Raw genomic sequence first — 20,499 nt, 5'->3', positions numbered from 1 at the left:
AAGCGAGGCCAGGGATCAAAGCCATGTCCTCATGGATACTAGTCAGGCTCGTTACCACTGAGCCACAATGGGAATTTCCAAGAGTAAATTTTAAAAGTAAGCCAGATATTAAAGAAGGTAAGGATATTGGGTTATCTGAGAGGTGTTAGTAAGGTCAGTTCAGGTTGATGTGAGAGTTGGGGACTTGGCTTTGGCTAGTTTGCATCAGATCATAGCAGCCCCCGGGGAGCCTGGAAATACTGGTGGTAAATCTAAACTGCTTCAGGATGCTCTTTAATGTGAACCCTTATACTAAACCTAAAATATTTCCTTAACCCTTGCATAACTGCAGAGACAAAAGGAGGGAGGGAATTTTCGAGGAGTGATTTTTCGAGGAGTAATTTGACATCATTGCTTGATTGGGATCTAATAAGCATTTTACAGAGTACCAGGCAACCTCTTGGGAAAATACTATCAGCTTTGCCAGAGTAAATTGTTGAGATTGTTAACTCTTATATGGACATAGATTGTTAATGATGAAAAGCATCGAACTAAGTTTGGCACAGAGCTGACCTGTAAACTTTTCAAACCTTTGTACCATGAATTAGTCCCTCACCTAAAAAAAGCCCATCTGATGTAGTTGGGTGGGCTCTTAGTGGCCACATTGGGTCTGTCTTTAAATATTTATATGGGTGTATTTGCATATTGAGACAATTTGTAAAGAGTTGAGGCTACTTTTTTTTTTTTTTTTAAGCACTAAAACTCAAATTCGTGGCTATTTTAGTAATTAGCCCGGCTCTTCCTCTACTCAAAACCCTTGAAACTACATCTCCCAGAATGCTCTGAAGCTGGTCTGACCTCATCTCAAATGGCCCCGTAGGGCAACAAGGATGGTTAATTTTGACCGTGCTTATTTGTGCCATAAAATATCGATCCTAACTGGCAGCTATTTGGGCTTTTCTATCTACCGACCTCCAGTTTTTGAACTGCAGCCACTAAATGAAGGGGTTCTGGTCTGAGAAGGCTCTGCATTCCTTCAACTGGATGGGGAGCGGGGACGGTGTCACCGGCGATTTCAAGAATAGGAGGGAATGTTGACCAGGGAGCACCGCTGCGGCCGATCAGAGGAGCAGGAACCGGAGCCCGGGCTGAGTCCGAAAAAAGCCGGATCCGGACGGTGGCTCCGAAACGGCTGTAAGTGGAAGATGGAGGAGCCGGAGGAACCAGCGAACGGTGGGCAGTCGCTGCCCCCGGTTTACATTTACAGTCCCGAGTACGTTAGCATGTGCGACTCCCTGGCCAAAGTCCCGAAACGGGTAAGAAATGTTGGGATGAAAGACCATGGGTTTGGCGGTTTGTTGGCGGAGGGTGGAGGGGGTCGGTGTACGGGAGGACACTAGGAAGCGGAGAGGATATAGGACTAGGGAAAATCTTCAGCAGAAATTTGGGCGGCTGTACCAGGTGTTGGGGGAAGTGTTCCCTTAGAGAGTTTCCTGAGACCGCAGAGGGGCGTCCAACGGACAGGTGGCGGGGGGGGGGGGGGGGGGGGGGGGGCGGGGGTAGAGGTGTGGGGGAGGGGATGGCACCGAGGGGATGGTGTCCTTACTGTCAGGAATCCCTGAAATGGAGAGAAGAAGCTGCAGGAGAAAAGTGTTCCATCAATCGGATAAGGCCTTAGCAGTTTAGATACTTTGTATCTGTATTGTCTAAAGTGCTTTGTAACTATTAAGTAAAAAGAAGCAAAGGGCGTTAAAAGTTAGTTCCTTTGTTCAAGATAATGAAGATGATGGGATTTCTCCCGACTTAAACTTTTAAGAGACTATTTGCTATTTTTTTTTCTTTTTTGCTGATGTTTTTAGGCCAGTATGGTACATTCCTTGATTGAGGCATATGCACTGCATAAGCAAATGAGGTAAGTTATGCTTTGAATGGAACCGTGAATCTAGGTGTTCATAGCCTTCACTTCCTGCTTCACAGGGGGGCTAATTAGGGAGAGAGAATGGTCCTTTTTAAAAAGTTTTTTTTTCATTCTTATTTTTTGGTGATTCGCAATATTTGTAATCTACCTGTGATCTAATAAAAGCTATCAAAGAATTAAGAAAACTAAAAAAAAGTGCAAGAAGCAGTTAAGATATAGGACTTTATTGCTGGGAGGGAGAGTATCCTGAGGACAGGTGTTTTGTGGAGGTTTGGGGGTGAGTACATTTGGGTACTAAAACCTATATGATAGAATAAAAGATTTTCAGCTGAGGGTGTTCTGGTTTGGGGTGTTTTTCCCTAAGCCAGATCTGAGGTATGGGTTCCACTTAAGACTTTTAGACATACCATCACCACTACCAAATGTTAATGATGAGCTGAAGACAGTTAAGACCAAAGGAAATTACTGGAACCAAGGCCAGAACTCAGTACAGTGCTAAGGGCTTCTTTAAAAAACATGAACTTGCTGTTTGTCATTATCAGAGTTAATATTAGAACCCTGACACTTGTGACATTTTCTGACCATTAGGTGAGTGTCTGTCTATGCTGGCTGGTGTGATATGCTTCATTTATCTCTCAGAAAGTAATGTAATAGACTTTAAAATTTTATCCTATTGTTAATCAAATCATTTATTAAGTACCTTCTTTATGAATAATTTTCAACCATTTCAACCCATATGTTTGGTAAACAGAAAAGCTATATGCCTTCCATTAAAGTTACTTAACATTTCAAAAAATTACTTTAAGACAAAGAAGAAATCAAAGCAAAGCAAAACTGTCTATAATTCCCTTGCTGCTAAGTAGGGAGGATTTCAGTAAGGATTTGTTAAGGAAGGAAGGATACTAGAAGAGGGAGCACTTAGGTTTGGGAAATATGGTTCAAGAAACTAAAATTTTTATCTTAATGGGCAGAGTTGTCGCCTATGAGGGCATAGACATTTTCTCAAAGAAGAAAGAAGCAAGACTCCTTGGATCCTGGCTCTGTATATTTAATTTTTGAGGCTGAGCCTGCTTGATGAAGGTAGTAGCCTGTATAGCCATATTAATTCACAAGAAACTCAGAGGTATGTTCCCTTTCAGCATAAAAAACAAAAAACAAAAAAATCACTACTGCCTCCCTGTGGCCTAGGTCATGCTCTTCCAATTTAAATGTGCATGTGAATCACCTTGTTAAAATACAAACTCTAATTCAATAGGTCTGAGGGGAGGCTGAAGTTCTGCCTTTCTAACGAGCTCCCAGGTGCTTTGAGTGGTTAGGGCTTGTGAGCTGTAGTAGAGTCAGAAAGAGGATAGGGGGACGAGGCAGCTAGAAGTTAGAGGTGATTAAGCCGTGTTGTCACTCCTATCTGTCACTTCTTGTGAGGAGTTGGTTGAGAGCTTCTGAGTGAAGCCCAGTTCCAACCAGCTTGCACCTTCTCTCCTTATTCTCAGAGGCAGATGTGAGGGACATTTTTGGTGGCCGTTTTTTCTTTTTTTAGGGCCGCACTTGTGGCATATGGAAGTTCCCAGGCTAGGAGTCAAATTGGAGCTGTAGCTGCGGGCCTGTGCCACAGCCACAGCAATGCCAAATCTGAGCCACATCTGCACCTACACCACAGCTCATGGCAATGCCAGATCCTTAACCCTCTGAGTGAGGCCAGGGATTGAACCGCATCATCATGGATACTAGTCAGGTTCTTAACCTGCTGAGCCACAACATGAACTCCTGCTTGCCTACTTTTTATCCTTTAATATTAATAATAATGATAGTTATCCACAAAGCATCTTCCTGTATGTTATCATTTAATCCTTGCATATGTACCATAAAATCTCCCCACTTAACAGATAAGGAAACTGAGCTACAGAACAGTCAACTTATCTGAGGTTATAGAGCTGGTAAATACAGAATTAGGATGGGAACCCAGTTCTCTTGAGTCCAATTTCAAAATTCATGACAGTACAGCTGCCTATTAAAGTAAAAATATAATCGAAAGGATTGTGTGACCCAGTTAGGAACTGATTCAAAGGAAAATATCTCTTTCTACTGGTTCTGTAATGAAAGTTGTGGCTCACAGAGTAGAGTTTGTCCAATATCTGATTATTTAATTTAAATATAATTACTCCCTTTTTTTAACCTACCTATATACTCAAGGGAGATATCTATCCTTCACCCCTTTTTAATGGGGTCATCATGTATATGTGAAGAAATGAAGACTGTAGTGCAGTGGAGGAACAGAATGTGTTTATCGCTTCAACCCCCTGGAACCAGAAATTGGGAGTTGTATTTTCTGCTCAGACTGCTGGCTCCTGCTTCCAGCTTCTGGCGTCCTCTGGATCTGACTCACTCACCTCTCTTTATTCCCTGTTATTAGGATAGTGAAGCCCAAAGTGGCCTCCATGGAAGAGATGGCCACCTTCCATACTGATGCCTATCTGCAGCATCTCCAGAAGGTCAGCCAAGAAGGAGATGATGATCATCCAGACTCCATAGAATATGGACTAGGTAAAGTTCTTTACTGAGCAGTGATGGGAGATAGACAACCTTCATCTATGGATCATAACTACTTAATCTTTTATAACTTGCATGATGGTCTTTAATACTTTTAAATTAACAACTAATGTTTTAACCACAATATTAAACTATTGGTTTAACCACATTCCCTTAACAAGCAAACCATAGTTGAGCAAAACTGAATGGTTGATCAAACGGAGGAAAACTTTTCAGTTGCTCAGGCTCTAATGGCAGTGCCCAGATCAGGTCTAGTTGGATGTATGCTGATTTAACTGTCCTGTGACAGTTGAGTACAGATTTATGTTCTGGCTAAGTTTGATAACTTAGCTCTCATTAAACAGCTGTATTTTGAAAAACCGTAAGTGGCCAATAAGATAGTCTAGAGAAACAGCATGACTTAGTAGAACACTGGACTGGAGGTGGGGGTGGGGACTTAAGAGACCAGGGCATCCCAGACCTGGCTTTGTGTTATCATTGATTAGACGTATCACCGCTCAGTCATCGGTTTCTGCATCTATAGGATGTGACTAGTTAATCTTGAAGGTTTAGCCTTTCTAGCTCTAACACTGAAAAATTCCTTCCCCGATATTGAAGATGTTTATTTCTCATTTGGAGCTGATGTTGGCACAGTAGCTTTTTGGTAGGGTATGTTGATTTTATACCTCAACCCATTCCTTCTAATAGCGTACTGGACCCAATTCCAGTGTGTGGAGAGGGGAATTTGCTCCCACAACACCAAACAACACTCAGGACACCAGCATGGTGTCCTATAATTCAATTCAGTTCTGACACTATCTACCAGGAGACAGCATCAGATTCGACAGGTAAAGTGCTCAGTTCCACAGGGCTGCCCTCCATATCAGACACTAGTTGCATACCCAAGTTGTTACCTGTGCTCTGACTGGCAGGCTGCAAATTAGAGGCTCTAACAACCCCTCCAACTCAGGATGCCAATCGCAAGTCCAAGTTGTTACCTTCTTATGACCTACTCATTATAAATTAGAACTTCCCATGACCCCCTCCTTGGATTTAATTAATTTGCTAGAGTAGCTCAAAGAACCCAGGAAGCCCATATACATGCTAGATTACCAGTTAATCATGGGATGTAACTCAGTAACAGCCAGATGGAAGAGATCCATAAGGCAAGGTATGGAGAAAGACTACAGAGCTTCCATTCCCTCTCTGGGTGTGCCACTCTCCCTCAAATCTCTGCATGTTCACCAACCCAAAGCTCTTCAAACCCTCTCCTTTTGGGTTTTCAATGGAGGCTTCATTCTGTAGACATGATTGATTAAGCCATTGGCCAATTGGTGATTAAACTTGTTGACAAACAGATATTTTAAACAAATAGGTTGCCAGACATTTCTCCAGCAAAGAGAGTTTATTTGGGATCAGCAGAGAATTATAATTTGGGGTTTGCAGCCATGGCAAGCCATGTGCAAGTCCCTGCATAGCAAGGGAAGGAGAACACTTTTATAAAGAGAAGAAAGAAGTTGGGAGGGCTAAAGTGAAAAAAAAAATTAAAAACAAAACAAAAAGCATGGCCTTTCATTGGCTGATTCCTTGCCAGGAAAGAAGAGGAGTCCTTGTTGGACTTGGCTATGGTTTCAGTGTGTGAGAGCTCCCCCTTCTGGTCTCCTGACTATTTAATTGAAGTTTGTTTATTAATTTTTTACAAACTCCAGTTCCTCTCCCCTCACAAAGGAGGTCAGGGGGTGTTACTGAGAGTTCCTATCTCATATGACCAGTCTACTAGCAACTAACCCCCATCCTTAGATGTAGTCCACAAGGTACCTCGTTAATATAACCAAGCCACCTTTATAACTCATCATTTAGGAAATCCAAGAATTTTAGGAGCTCTGTGCCAGAAACTAAGAAGAAGACCAAATGTACAGTTCACCCTTAAACAACACATGAGTTAGGGGTACTGACCCTCTACATAGTCAAAAATCTGAGTACAACTTATCATCAGCCCTCCAGATCTGCAGTTCCACATCGGCGGACTCGACTAACCACTGATAATATAGTACTATTGAGAAAAATCTGTATATAAATGGGTCTGCACAGTTCAAACCCATGTTCAAAGATTAACTGTATATTCCTTACTATAACTCATAGTATTACACCCCTCTTTTTCCAGTTTATCTTTTAATAACCTCTTCTGATGTTTGCCTGAAGGTTATGACTGTCCAGCCACTGAAGGGATATTTGACTATGCAGCAGCTGTAGGAGGGGCTACAATCACAGCTGCCCAGTGCCTGATTGATGGAATGTGCAAAGTAGCGATCAACTGGTCTGGAGGGTGGCATCATGCAAAGAAGTAAGAGAATGACCTTTCTGCTTTCTACCTCTTTTGTTGAGTCAATTTCTCGTTTATGTAAACTCTTATGTTTATTGTGTTGGCATTTATTGAGAGGTGTGTGGGGCACTTTACTAGTCATTCTGAGGAAATACAAGTCAAATTGAAGATGATGACATAATATAGTGGAAAGTGCACCATTGAAAGTCAGGACACTTGGGCTCTGTGCCTAGTTTTTTTAACAGACTTGACTGACTGACTTGGACAGATTAGCCTCTCTTGGTCTCAGTCTCTTCATCAGGAAAATGGGCAGGGCAGAGGATATTAATCTAGATATCTCGACAATTTCTAAATTCTTGTTAAGCTTTTTGGAAACTCCTCTGTCTTCAAGGAACTTATGTTCTAGAAACAGTAACAAAATGAGAATAATTAGGGAGCAAGATCAATTTTGGTACCAATTGAATATATGTATGAGCTGAAGAGATTTAGCAACAGGGAGAAATTAATTGTGGAAGTCTTGGAAGAGGTGAATCTTAGAGGTGGTTCTTGAAAGGACTGGCAAACAAATGTTTGAAAAGATGGAGATTTGATGAGAATAGATTTAAAACAAAAGGCTGAAGAATCAAAAAGGAGGCATATAGTATACTACCATCTCTAAGCATAGTGGCAACTGAGACTTGGATATTACTCTAAGGAGAAAGCACTTGTGAAACAGCTGTTGGGTGCTACTTGGAGTTAGAGGAAAAGTCCTTTTGGAGTTTCATGTTAACATTTCAAACAGCTGTACTCTGTATCTGACAAGGACTGTTGAGCCTTATTCAGCATTTGACATCTTGCTTAATTTAATATGTCTGTGGTTCTTAGCACATGTTGGAGGAGAAGGATTTTAAAAACCAAATTTATCAATGCTCTGTTAGAGTGAAATGAAGCAGTGGTGGTAGTAATTGCCAATGCATCATTCACATACCATTTGTTCATAATAGCTGCCATGATGTTGATACTCCAGTGCTCTGGAGTCTAGAGGCAACAAGCACCCTATTTTTCAGAAAAAAACCTTGAGCACAATTTCAGTGTACACAGGTTAATATAACATGGCAATCTTTTTTATCAAATGAACACATTTTGTGACCAAGGAAATCCTTGAGTAAGTTTACTACTAGAATCTACTACCAAGACGATGGAGCAAAGAGAAGCGGTATTTAGTAATGAGTTTTCCACGGCCTTAAAAACAAAGAGAAACAAACTTGCCTTTTGTTAGTTTTTGGTTCTATTAAAAAATTCAGGAGTTCCCATTGTGGCTCAGCAGGTTAAGCATCCAACATAGTGTTTGTGAGGATGCGGTTTCGATCCCTGCCCTTGCTCAGTGGGTTAAGTATCCAGTGTTGCCACAAACTGCAGCGTAGGTCCATAGATGTGTCTCAGATCTGGTGTTATTGTGGCTGTGGCACAGGCCAGCAGCTGCAGCTCCAATTCGACCCATAGCCTGGGAAATTCCATATGCCACAGGTGTGGCTATAAAAAATTTAAAAAAAAATCAAGGAGTTCCCTTGCAGTGCAGCAGGGTCAGGATCTGGTGTTGTCACTGCCATGGCTTGGGTCACTGCTGTGTGGTTCAGGTTCAATCCCTGGCCCAAGAATTTCCATATGCCACAGGCACTGTCAAAAAAAAAAAAATCAAAATCAAGACAGCTATCTCTAGGAGAAAAAAATGACCCTCCCTCCTTCCAGCTACAGATAAGAGGGATAAAACCAAACCTCTCTGAACCAAGGACTTCTATTCCCTCTCATGTTGAGAAGAAAAGTAGTGTGGTTTTGTGGGAAATGCCTAGTCCTATAAGTTAGATCTCGTTTCTGCATGTGGCATTGGGGTTGCTTATGCAGTTAAATTCACTGCTTAAGGCTAGGACCTCAGTCAGTTTGCAGGGGAATACCCACCTGCCTGCCACTTCTTATCACTGTTTTGCTGCCAAAGGAAGTACACTCTATCTCCAGCCAATTATGGCTGCTTCTGGGCTGCCTGCCTGTAAGTGTGGGCATAGCCACATGCCAGGATTTTAACTGTTTCAGACAGCTTTCAGCTGATTCTACCTGGAAACAGGCATGTCTCTGGTGAATATAAATTACTGAGAGTCTCTAGGGATTGCCCCAATTCAGGTCTAAATTCCAGGAGGTTCTTGGTGAACCTCTCTGCAGATGGAATAGAGGCATTTAGCCCACACGCTTAGTGTAGCCAGCATTCATCTATTATACCCACAACATTTGTTTAAACATCCCCATCCCCAAATACATGCACAGATTCATACATACCATTTATTCATTCAACATGCATTGACTACCTACATAGTATCAAGTATATTTTTACTATCATTAATAAGCAGAGATATGGAAATTGAAGCATAACACATATTTCCCCTACCAATAAAAAAAAAATCTTTATTTAAAAATATCCAGGTGCTGGCAGGATTACAGTGAAATTGGTACACTCTTTTTCAAAACTTTGGAAATGCTAAGCATGGGGGAAATGTACCTGCTGATCCAGTGCTATTATTCTTAGCATTCTATTCTAAGGAAATAAACCAATTCTGCCCACAAAAAGTTCATCTCTTAGGGAGTTGTTTTATGGTGCAGCAGTTCAAGGATCTGGCATCACTGCAGTGGCTCAGGTCACTACTGTTGTATGGGTTTGATCCCTGGCCCAGGAACTTCCATATGCCATGGGTGCAGCCAAAAAAAAAAAAAAGTTTGTCACTTAGAGGTAAGACAGCAAGTAATTGCATTTGAAAGCTAAAGAGTAATTTTCAAAGAAAATTCTGCAAAAGAAGAGTGATGAGAGACTAATTCTATTAGATACTAAACATACAAAACTGGAATAATGAAAACACTGGTACCACCAATATAAGATTAGATAGGTGGTGGTGTAGTACACTCCCCAAAGAGAATGTTCCATATAAGAATTCAGTCTATTGTAGAGGATGTGTTGCAAGTGAATGGAAAGGATTGTTTAGTAAATGATGTTGTGACAGCTTGTAGCATTTATATACTCATTTCCTGTAATAAACTAAAATAAGTGGCAGCTGGATTGAAGAGTTAAATATAAAAAAATCAAATTCAAAAAAACTAGAGTGAATGAATATTTATCAAGCTTCTAAAGGGGAATAGTTTTCTAAGCTTAGAAAGGAATAGAAAAACTCACAAAGAGAAAAGATCTACATATTTATATAAAATTTTAAAACCAAAATAACTTTTAAAAGTGTCATGGCCATTTCAAAAATAAAATCTGAACACAGACTGAAAAGACATATCTGGAATTCTCCCCACAGCACAGCGGGCTAAGGATCTGGTGTTTTCACTGTTGTGCAGGTTCAACCTCTGGCCCAGGAACTTCCACATACTGCAGGTGTGGTCAAAAAAGAAAAAACAAAGGCATATCTGACATAAATAAGACAAAATGTGATAGGTCTGCTTTTTCTCAGACATTCATACAGTATGATGTAGAAGTAGAAATATGGGCAAAGAACATCAATAGTCAATTTACAAAGGAGTTTTAAGTACAGCTGGAAAACATAGGATAATATTCATCACTACTAATCAAAGAAATGCAAATTAAAACAACTAGATAGCCTCTTTTTAAGCCTGTTATTTAACAGAATTGAAAAAAATAATACTCTGTTTGCTAGTTATAGTGTGGTTTTGTTCAACCCCTTAAGAAAACAGTTTGGGGAGTTCTTGTTGTGGCACAGCAGAAATGAATCCAACTAGGAACCATGAGATTGCGGGTTCCATCCCTGGCCTTGCTCAGTGGGTTAAGGATCCAGCATTGCTGTGAGCTGTGGTGTAGGTTGCAGATGCGGCTTGGGTCCAGCATTGCTGTGGCTGTGGCGTAGGCCAGCAGCTATAGCTCTGATTAGACCCCTAGCCTGGGAACTTGCACATGCCGCTAGTGCAGCCCTAAAAAGCAAAAAAAAAAAAAGAAAAGAAAAGAAAAAAAGAAAAAAATGGAAATAATATGAATACCTAGCACAAAGGAAGTGATTGAATCCATTCCATGGAATATTATGTTACTATTTTAAATGATGATTATGAAGACTATGGGGACATTTCAGAAAAATATGGGTTAATAAAAAGCCTGATTCTAAAATTGTATGCACACAGCAGTTACAACTTTGTAAAACATATGCATATTTTTTAAAAAATTAGTGGGAGTGATAATAGTGGTTATGTTAGGGTGGCAGAATTAATGATGTTTCTCTAGCTTTCCAAATTTCTATAATGGGATTTTTTTTTTTTTAACTTTTGCAGCTAAAATTTTACCAAAATAAAAAGAGGCCAAAAAAAAATAGTTACAGCAAATATTAACAAAGGGTTAAAATTGTTGGATTTCCCTTCGTGGCGCAGTGGTTAACGAATCCTACTAGGAACCGTGAGGTTGCGGGTTTGATCCCTGGCCTTGCTCAGTGGGTTAAGGATCCAGCGTTGCCATGAGCTGTGGTGTAGGTCGCAGACGCGGCTCGGATCCTGCATTGCTGTGGCTCTGGCGTAGGCCAGCGGCTACAACTCCGATTCGACCCCTAGCCTGGCAACCTCCATATGCTGTGGGAGTGGCCCAAGAAAATGGCAAAAAGACAAAATAAATAAATAAATAAATAATAAAATAAGATAAAAATTTTAGCTATTCTAATTGATTTTTGAACACTAATATTCAGATAAATGAGCAAAAGGCATAAACAGACAACTCACAAAAGAGAGTAAACAAACATGAAAAAATATTTAGCTTTGTTAGTAATTAGAGGAAGAGAAATTGAAACATTATATATACATGTACATATTTTTCTCCTACCAAATTGGAACTGAAGAAAGATCTTAACTCATAACATCTCTTACTCTTGGTAATCTCTTCTATGGAAATAAACCAATCCAAAATATGGAAAAGATGTGTAAATGAAAATGGTCATTTCATTCTTACTTACAATAGCCAAGAAGGAGGAGGGAGGAAGACCTAAATGTTCAACAAGAGTAGAGTGGTTAGGTTGTATACTGCAACATATCTGCTTGATGGGCTATTATGTAACTATTAAAAGTGGTAGTCTGGAAGACCACATAGCAAGAAAAAAATGCCTATTGTATAATGTTGACATTTCTCTTAAAGGACAAGTAACTACAACATCATACATTCACTCTGATTAGAGTCATGTAAAACATATCTGCATATGAAAAAAAAGTTTTGGAAGGAAATACAACAAAATGATACCAGTGTCATTGTGAGGATGATAACTGTGATGATGATATATATGTATACACACACATTATACTATATATATATGTATACACACACACACCTTTTTTTCTGTTTCATATATTTTCTCTAATGTGATTATATTACTTGGAGCAAGGTGGGAAGTGGTTATACAGGCATACTAGGTCAGTGTATGCCAGAGTTATAGGCACAAGGTAGTGAAGTGTAGAGAAGAAGGAGTTTGCCTTCCAACTAATGGGGATGGAGAATTTCAAGCAGAGGGAATGAAAAAACATGGTAGCAGGAGAGTATGGGGCATTTGGAGAACTACAGGTAGTTAAAACAGGGCCACAATGAGAGCAAATAGAACAAAACCAATTTATAAAGGTTTTATAAGCCATGTTGAGGAGCTGGACTTTGTTCTGTGGCCAGTGGGGATTTACCAAAGACTTTTAGAGAGGATGGCAATGTGCCAGTTGGATCTGAGGGAACTGAGGCTAGAGGCGGGGAGAAGGCTATTGCCTTATTTAACCAACTATTTATTAAACTCCTGCTAATGAGAAAACAAAGAGGTGCTTATTTGAGTGTAGTTAGTACCAGATAAAAAGCCACTTAGTGGATCCATTTAAAAGGGGGACTATGGAGTTCCCATCGTGGTGCAGTGGAAATGAATCTAAGAACCATGAGGTTTCAGGTTCGATCCCTGGCCTCGCCCAGTGGGTTAAGGATCTGGCATTGCCATGAGCTGTGGTGTAGGTCGCAGATGTGGTTCAGATCTGGCATTGCTGTGGCTGTGGTATAGGCCTGCAGCTGTAGCTGCGATTAGACTCCTAGCCTGGGAACCTCCATGTGCTACAGGTGTGGCCCTAAGAAAGGGGCGGGGGGATTAAAATTTTGGAGTAAATAGTAGAGGGGGGCAAGGTTTGATGGGTATGCTAACTTGAATAACTAAAACCTACTAAAATATGTTTATCTTGCCTCTTTTAATAGACGTGAATGCTAAGTAATTCTTTTTTTTTTTTTTTTTGGTCTTTTTAGGGCCGCACCCACAGCATATGGAGGTTCCTGGGCTAGGGGTCCAATCAGAGCTGTAGCTGCCAGCCTACACCATAGCCATAGCAACACTGGATCCTTAATCCACTGAGCGAATCCAGGGATAGAACCTGCAACCTCATGGATGCTGGTCAGGTTCGCTAACCGCTGAGCCACAATGGGAACTCCGAATGCTAAGTAATTCTTAAAGACTATCAGGGATTGCCTGTTTTTGTTTGGGGCCTAATTTTTCTAACACCAGTGCATTATTTTTCAAAATGGTACATTTCACTTCTACGAGACTTTTGCAGCATGATCATTAATAGGATTGATTCTGCCAAAATATTCAAGGGCTTCATCACTTTTCTGGAGGGTTTCTCCTTAGTTATTTGGTATTTAAATCACTCTCTTTTGAACCACTTTTAAAATCATTATTCTTATTTATTTTTCTCATCTTCAGTTGTAAACTGGTGTACCAGATCCTTGTTGTCAGCTTTGTGTGTTGACTTCATGCTAGCCTGCATCTTTTTGTAATTCTGCTTTGTGATAGATTTGTATGGAATTGTCTGCTTATATAACTGACAAACCATGAGAGACAAAATGAACAGCTGCGCAGGGACTGGTGCTAGTGGTTAAAGGAGTTGATTGTTTGAATGGGGACTGATATAAATGGTCAGTTCATTAGCAAATGCTTTCTTCCCATGACAGCTTTTGTACCCCTAGGAAATCTCAAAACCTTAGGTATCTTAGCCCTTAGGGGCTAATATAGTAAATTCTCAGTAGTGAGAACTCCCTACATCAGCAAAGAGCTAGTGCCATGTTTTTCACACTGAGGGTAGCAAGTCATTAATGGACAATTATATCAATTTAGTGGATTGCAACCAGCATTTTTTAATATCAAGATGGATTTCATGAAACTTATTCTGGTATATGTTATATGCATTTGTGTATACTAGGTCACAATATAAAATGTCAAGCCACTGTAGAGTGGAATGACTGTGAACTTTTAAGTAAGACCTAGATGCACATCCAGACTATACCACTTACTAGCCATGTATATGACCTTGGGGTTATTCCAGGAACAGCATGTGCAGAGGCACAGAGGTGTGAAAGCTGAGGGCACTTCCAAGTCTATAATTAAAGCTGAAACCAAGTGCTCCTATAAGTAGGTGGCTGGAGGTAAGGTGGGAGAGACGTGAAAGTTCCTTGTATGCCAAACTAAATAGCTTGGATTTGATCCTCCAGGTCAGTGGTTATTGACCTATTTTAGTCATGGACCCCTCTTAAAATCTAATGAAAGCTGTATAACATTGTCCCTTTGTACATACACAAAATTTTCCTTTTAATTTCAGAAAGTTTAAGGATCTCCTGAAGCCCATGTATGGATCGTATGGATCCTTGGTTAAGAACCTTGTTTTTAAACAGTAAGGAATCACTGAAGGAATTTCTAGCTGGGAAAAGGTAACACGATCAGATTTGCCTTTTAGGAATATGGTTCTGGCTGGTAGATAAATTGGTGTGGTCTGAGGGGGGCAGGTGAATGTTAATATTGAAATCTGTTAGGATCTTACTAGGATAATGATTTATTCAAAAGGAAATAAAAGCTGTGGTGATGACCATAGACAAGGGAATAAATTCAAGAGCCATTTAGCTAAAATAGGTAGGAATGGTAACCAATTTCGTATAAATGATAAGGAAGGAGTGATCTAGATTTCTTGTGTAGATAACTGAGTGATTGCGTTGCCATTAACCAAGAAGAGTAGGGGTTGAGAACCACTGGGTCTATAGAGCATCTAATTAAAGATGTCTATCAGAGAGCCGGCAGTGGGGTCCATCTCAGGACTTCTCAACTTTAATCCACATATGAAATAACCAGGGATCTTATTAAAATGCAGATTCTGGGTCAGGCCTGGGTAGGGGTGGGGGGGGGTGGACTTGAGAATCTGCATTCCTAGTTCCCAGGCAATACTAAGTGCTGCCAGTGTGTGGACTGGACTTAGACTAGCAAGATGGCTCAGGAGAGCCATCTTCACTGAAGATGAAGATTTGGGAGTCAACAACATGGTAAGGTAGTGATTAATCAAAACTAAGGAAACAGATTAAAATAATCTGGAAAGCATGTATAGAATAATACAGGGGAGAAAAATCAAATAATGAGCCTTGTGGAATGCCAGTGTTTACAGGGCAAATAGAAGAAGAAAGGCCTAAAAGTTTAAGTCTTGAGAAGGAATGAATATTCGGAGAGATAGGAAATGAATCAGAAAAAACTTATCACAGAAAGCAAAGATGAACCTCAAGAAGAGTGGCTTTGGAGTTACCTGGTGGCCTAGTGGTTATGGATCCAGTGTTGTTACTTCTGTGGTGTGCATTCAGTCCCAGGAACTTGTGCATGGCATGGGCATGGCCAAAAAAAATGGGTAGGGGGGAGAAGACCAGTTTGGATAGCAGTGTCTGCCACTGCAGAGCATGTATTCTCAACAGGGGTGATACTGTCCCCAAGGGAGCAAAAATTGATTCTTGCCAGGGCTGGCAAGGCGGCAGGGTGGGGGTGTGCAGCAAAAAACTGAGATGTTACATGGTTTATGGTTTTCTAAAGGGTCACAGTACATAAACAGTTGTATAGTACATCTATGCTATTAAAATTTCATGGAGGGGCCAATTAGGAAAAGGTATCTAAAAAAGACTCCTTGGATGAGGGAATGATAATGCAAAAATGCTTGAGAAACAGCTGCAGAGAAGGAAAGTAAGATTTCTCAGTAAGGAGGTTATGGTGAAGAAGATTTCAAAGGATGAAAAAGAGTGTGCCTGGGAGGTGAAGGGCCTTGCAGAAGGCCACAGTAACCTTTACACAAGCATGGTAAAATAGCCTAGCAGATTTGGGAAACTACATACACTGCTGGAGGATTAGGCTACAAAGTGGACAATGGCAGCAGATGAGGTAGAAAAGTAGGAAATGGGTCATGAAGGGCTTCATATGTATTGGAATCACTCAATTGAAAAATGCAGGTTTCCAGGCCTCAGAGATAGTGATCAGGTAGGTTTGGAGCAGGGTGTATTGGAACCTGCACTTTCAAACTCCAGGGGTGATTCTGATATGCACATTTTGAGAAACCCTACAGTAGGAAATGGGGGGGTGCTGAAAAATTAGGGAGTAACATGGTGAGATTTTTGTTCTAAGAAAAAACTGACTGCAGTTATAGAGGATGGGTTGAAGGAGGTGTAGACTAGAGGTCAAGGGTATCAGCAGTCCCACTGACAAGTGGTGAGGACCTGAACTAAGGTGAAGCAATGAGATTCAAACTGAGGCAATCTAATTCTTCAGCCTGTGTGCTTAACCCCCGAATTACCTCAATAAACAGGAGTAGGTGGTGGTGTGCAGCAGGGATTGTACCCAGGGAAATTGGATTCCCAGATTTGGAGATGGAAGTGGAAGCTGGAACTAGAAACAGAGGTGTTGCCAGTATATAAAAGGATAGCACAAACCAGGAAAATTGTGGGATGACTTAGGGGAAAGGCAGAGTTAGAAAAAGAAAATAGACCCTTGAACGCCAGGAAATACCAATATGTAATGAACAGGTATAAGAAGAAGCCCCAGTGAATTCAGCTGAAAAGCAGCAATCAAGCCTAGCCAGCTAATCAAAATAGAACAGAACCATGGAATCCTAAGGGAGCAGAAGAATTTAAAGAAGAAAAGAGCTTTCAACAGTGTCACATGCTATGGAGTGAGCGATACAGAGCAGTACTAAAGTGTTAGTCATATTTGGTTAGCAATTAAACACTAATGACCTTGGTAAGAGAACCTTCTGGAAAGTGATGGGAATACAAACTGTTGAGGAGTGAGTTGGAACTGAAAAAAATGGGCAAGAAAGGAACATTAATCTGTCCAAAAGTTCAAATGAGAAAGAAAGGAAAGAGGAGGGGCCAAGGAAAGTAAGGGTTGAGGGCTGAATTGTTGCATTTGTTCTAAGAGTTCATTTATAGACTGAAAGGAAAATACTGGAAGTATGAGAAGGATAAGAAATGGAGCAAAGTGTCAGATGAAGTAAGAGAGGATGGGATGAATGGCTTTGGGAGGAGGAAACCCATGTCTTCTGAAGCCAGGGCAAAAGAAGTCAAGAAGAGTACAACAGAGAAGCGTGTAGGTTGCCTACTAGTGAACCAAGGGAGGGCTGGCCCCATGGCCTCTTCTTTCTTGGTGAAATGACTCTTGCCCTCTTGAGTCACTTGCCCACAGGCCTCTTTGAATCCTTTGATTCTGCCTTTTTTTTTTGTCTTTTTTTAGGGCCTCACCCATGGCGTATGGAGGTTCCCAGGCTAGAGGTCGAATCGGAGCTGTAGCTGCCAGCCTACGCCACAGCCACAGCAACACCAGATCTGAGCCGTGTCTGCGACTTATACCACAGCTCACAGCAACATTGGATCCTTAACCCACTGAGCGAGGCCAGGGATTAAACCCGCATCTTCATGGATGCTAGTCAGATTCATTTCCACTAAGCCACTGTGGGAACTCCCTGATTCTGCTTTTTGTAGTCAGTCTCTTAGGAGCCAGCTTGAGCTATCCAGATCCTTTTAACTAGGAGTCATTCTTCCATGTAAACATGTGCTGGGAGGTATTAACACTCAACACAGGACAGTGACTCCTAACCTCCAGAATTTGCTAAGATCGCATTATCTTTGTCCACTTTGACTGGCTGTTCCTCATCATTGCCTCTTCTGGTGTCTCTTACCCTGTTTGACTCTGAATCACAGCTGCCGATATTTTCCTTTTTCTCATTCTGATAATCCATTTAAGACCTACATCCATCTCTAGCTCAACCTGCCCTTCTTCCTCCCACAATTCTGTTATTTGCCATCTTATCCCACAACATTTGAGCCTTCCACCCGGTGACAGGGGATCTGTGCTAGCTGGGCCCCCTCTGTCCTACTTCCAGCTAGGAGAGGAAAGATTATTGTTGTGGAATGACATTGGTTTCTGGGACTTCCACCTGGGGGTCAGTGAATGGTAGAGCCATGCAATTCTTTCTTGTGTCTTGGCAAATTCTACAAGTTCTACAGCTGTTACTGTCCAGCTGGCTATTATGGTCAAAGCTCTAGAGTTCTGTTCTCAAGAGCTCCAGTTAGGAACAGATAGTGTGCGTGACAGTGGATTGCATTCCAACTCCAGTTCCCCCAAAGCACTCTATGCACAGTATAACCTGTGAACCAAGTAGCCAGACCTCCGACTCTGCCGACACCGCTCTGCCTCCAGCCTTTCCAAACCAGTAGATGACTACATGAAAACGCAAGCCTGCATTCACTGTCAGCCACATCGCCTCATCACTAAGGCAGGCTCCTCCTTGAGCCATGGCGTGCATGTCCTTATCACTTCCTCCTCGCACCCGTTCCATCCTGGCACCTGTAGAACTGGCCCCTCATGAGACAAAATAAACAAATCTTTCCCAATACATATCCAACCCTAAGACATTAGCCCTTCCATGAGAAAACTGCTTGGCCAGCAAGCAAAGTAGAAACCAGCTAAGATGCGTTTTGTCCCTATGGCATCCTCTAGCCTTTTGGGGATGAGCTGTGTTCTGGTAGAACAAGGAAAGGGAGTTCCCATTGTGGTTTAGTGGCAATGAACCCAGGTAGTATCCATGAGGACACGGGTTCAATCCCTGGCCTTGCTCAGTGGGTTAAGGATCTGGTGTTGCCATGAGCTGTGTAGGTAGCAGACGCGGCTTGGATCTAGCGTTGCTGTGGCTGTGGTGTGGGCTGGCAGCTACCAGCTTCGATTTGACCCCTCGCCTGGGAACTTCCATGTGCCACAGGTGTGGCCCTTAAAGCAAAAAAGAAAACGAAGAAAGATCTAGGGAAGATGGACCATCACAGTAGTTTAGTGTTGCACAGAGAATTCCAGCTCCATCAATTACTAGCCATAAAACCCTCTGTGCCTCAGTAGCCTCAGTTGTAAATTGGAGATAATAATAGTACCTACCTTACAGGGTGATAGGGCTTAAATCTGCTAATTGCACTAAAGAGCTTGGCACACAGTAAGTGTTTGACAAATTCACGTATCGTATCCAGACTGGGTTACACTCAGGGGGTCTTAGGCAGCCTCTCAGGCAAGTCCCTGGTCCAGCAGGTCCCACTGCCTGGCCAGCTGAAGTCAGCCCCGGTCCGGTTTGCCACTTCCCCTTTGCCCATAAGCTGCTTCTGGCTGAGAGTTGGCTGTTATTGGCTTTGAGACTCAGGCCCTTGGCTTTGTCAGATTTTCACTGTCAGCATTCCTTTACCCTGATCCCCCCAAACATCACATAGACTTCCCTGTTTGACTCACCCCTCCACTGCTGGTCCAGCCCATATCCCTAAGGGAGATGAAGACACTCCCCACCAGGAGACAGAGGGACCACGCCTGATTGTCAAGGGTGACTGTGCAGTAGTACTGATACCCAGAACTTTCCTTATTCCTAAGAAGCATGTGCTCTCTGAGTCTAATATCAAGGTCTTCTATAAACTAAAAACTCTGGACTGCAGCTTGCAGTAAGTTTCATCAAATCCTCCATCTCTTCCACATTGGCCCTGAGACCCTTTCTGAAAATAAAAAGAAGAGGAGTTCCCATCGTGGCGCAGCAGAAATGAATCCGACTAGGAACCATGAGGTTGCAGGTTCAATCCCTGGCCTCGCTCAGTGGGTTAAAGATCTGGCGTTGCTGTAGTGTGGGTTGCAGGCACACCTCGGATCCAGCTGTGGCTGTGACGTAGGCCAGCAGCGGTAGCTCCGATCCCACCTCTAGCCTGGGAAGCTCCATATGCTGTGAGTGCGGCCCTAAAAAGACAGACAGACAGACAGACAGACAGACAGACAGATAGATAGATAGCAGGGAGTCTTCTTGTCCAGATTATTCCATCCTCAGCATAATCACTATTCAAAATCCTTTCTGTTAACCTGGAACCTTCTAACTCAATTCCATGAGGCGCTGGCCCTCCCAGAGCCATCTATTCCTTAGGGGCACCTACAACCTCATCTAGATCAAGGAAGGTGATGAGTGGAAGATTCCTGTGAGGTGCCCCTGCTTTCTTCTAGCAAATGAGATCACACACCACCTCCTAAAATAGTTATGTACCTGGGCAATATTTTGATAAATCCTCTTGACCAAACTTCACAGAATCTCTGAGCTACATGGCAGTTGAATGATTACAGAGGCACTATCCCCGGGCCAAGCCCCAAAATGTGAAAGTGGTGTTTCTGGACAGAGTTTACACAGTGCTGGATAAGATATAAATTTTTCTGAAACGAAGTCCTCTAGGATGATTGAAGACATCAGCAATCCCTTTGTTGATGCCACCAGCAATTCATCTACTACCCCTGTGTCTTTATTTCCTCAGTATCCTCTCTCCTTAAGAAAAAGGAATGTGGTTCCTAGACACCAAAAATGACCTTCCAATAGCTGAAGACCTTCTACCCCAGCCCTGGCCTGTACCGTCAGCTAATGCCTTCACCATCCAGGC

At 41.9% G+C, this 20,499-nt stretch overlaps 1 protein-coding gene across 2 annotated transcripts in view; it reads left to right on the top strand.

Annotated features, from left to right (window-relative positions):
- The first annotated feature begins 851 nt into the window (after window positions 1-851).
- Window positions 852-20,499, top strand: part of HDAC8 (histone deacetylase 8) — a 230,513-nt gene continuing 210,865 nt past the window's right edge. Inside the window, exons 1-4 of one of the 2 annotated variants that reach the window (XM_047764025.1) lie at window positions 852-1,295; window positions 1,839-1,891; window positions 4,308-4,438; window positions 6,626-6,767. In XM_047764025.1, the coding sequence (XP_047619981.1) occupies window positions 1,071-1,295; window positions 1,839-1,891; window positions 4,308-4,438; window positions 6,626-6,767 (551 nt within the window). In that variant the 5' untranslated portion in view covers window positions 852-1,070. The remainder of the gene's footprint in view (window positions 1,296-1,838; window positions 1,892-4,307; window positions 4,439-6,625; window positions 6,768-20,499) is intronic. The other variant, XM_047764024.1, reaches the window with a different exon arrangement.

Source organism: Phacochoerus africanus, chromosome X (genome assembly GCF_016906955.1).
Source record: "Phacochoerus africanus isolate WHEZ1 chromosome X, ROS_Pafr_v1, whole genome shotgun sequence".
Taxonomy (NCBI): domain Eukaryota; kingdom Metazoa; phylum Chordata; class Mammalia; order Artiodactyla; family Suidae; genus Phacochoerus; species Phacochoerus africanus.
This window is presented reverse-complemented; position numbering and strand designations above follow the sequence as displayed.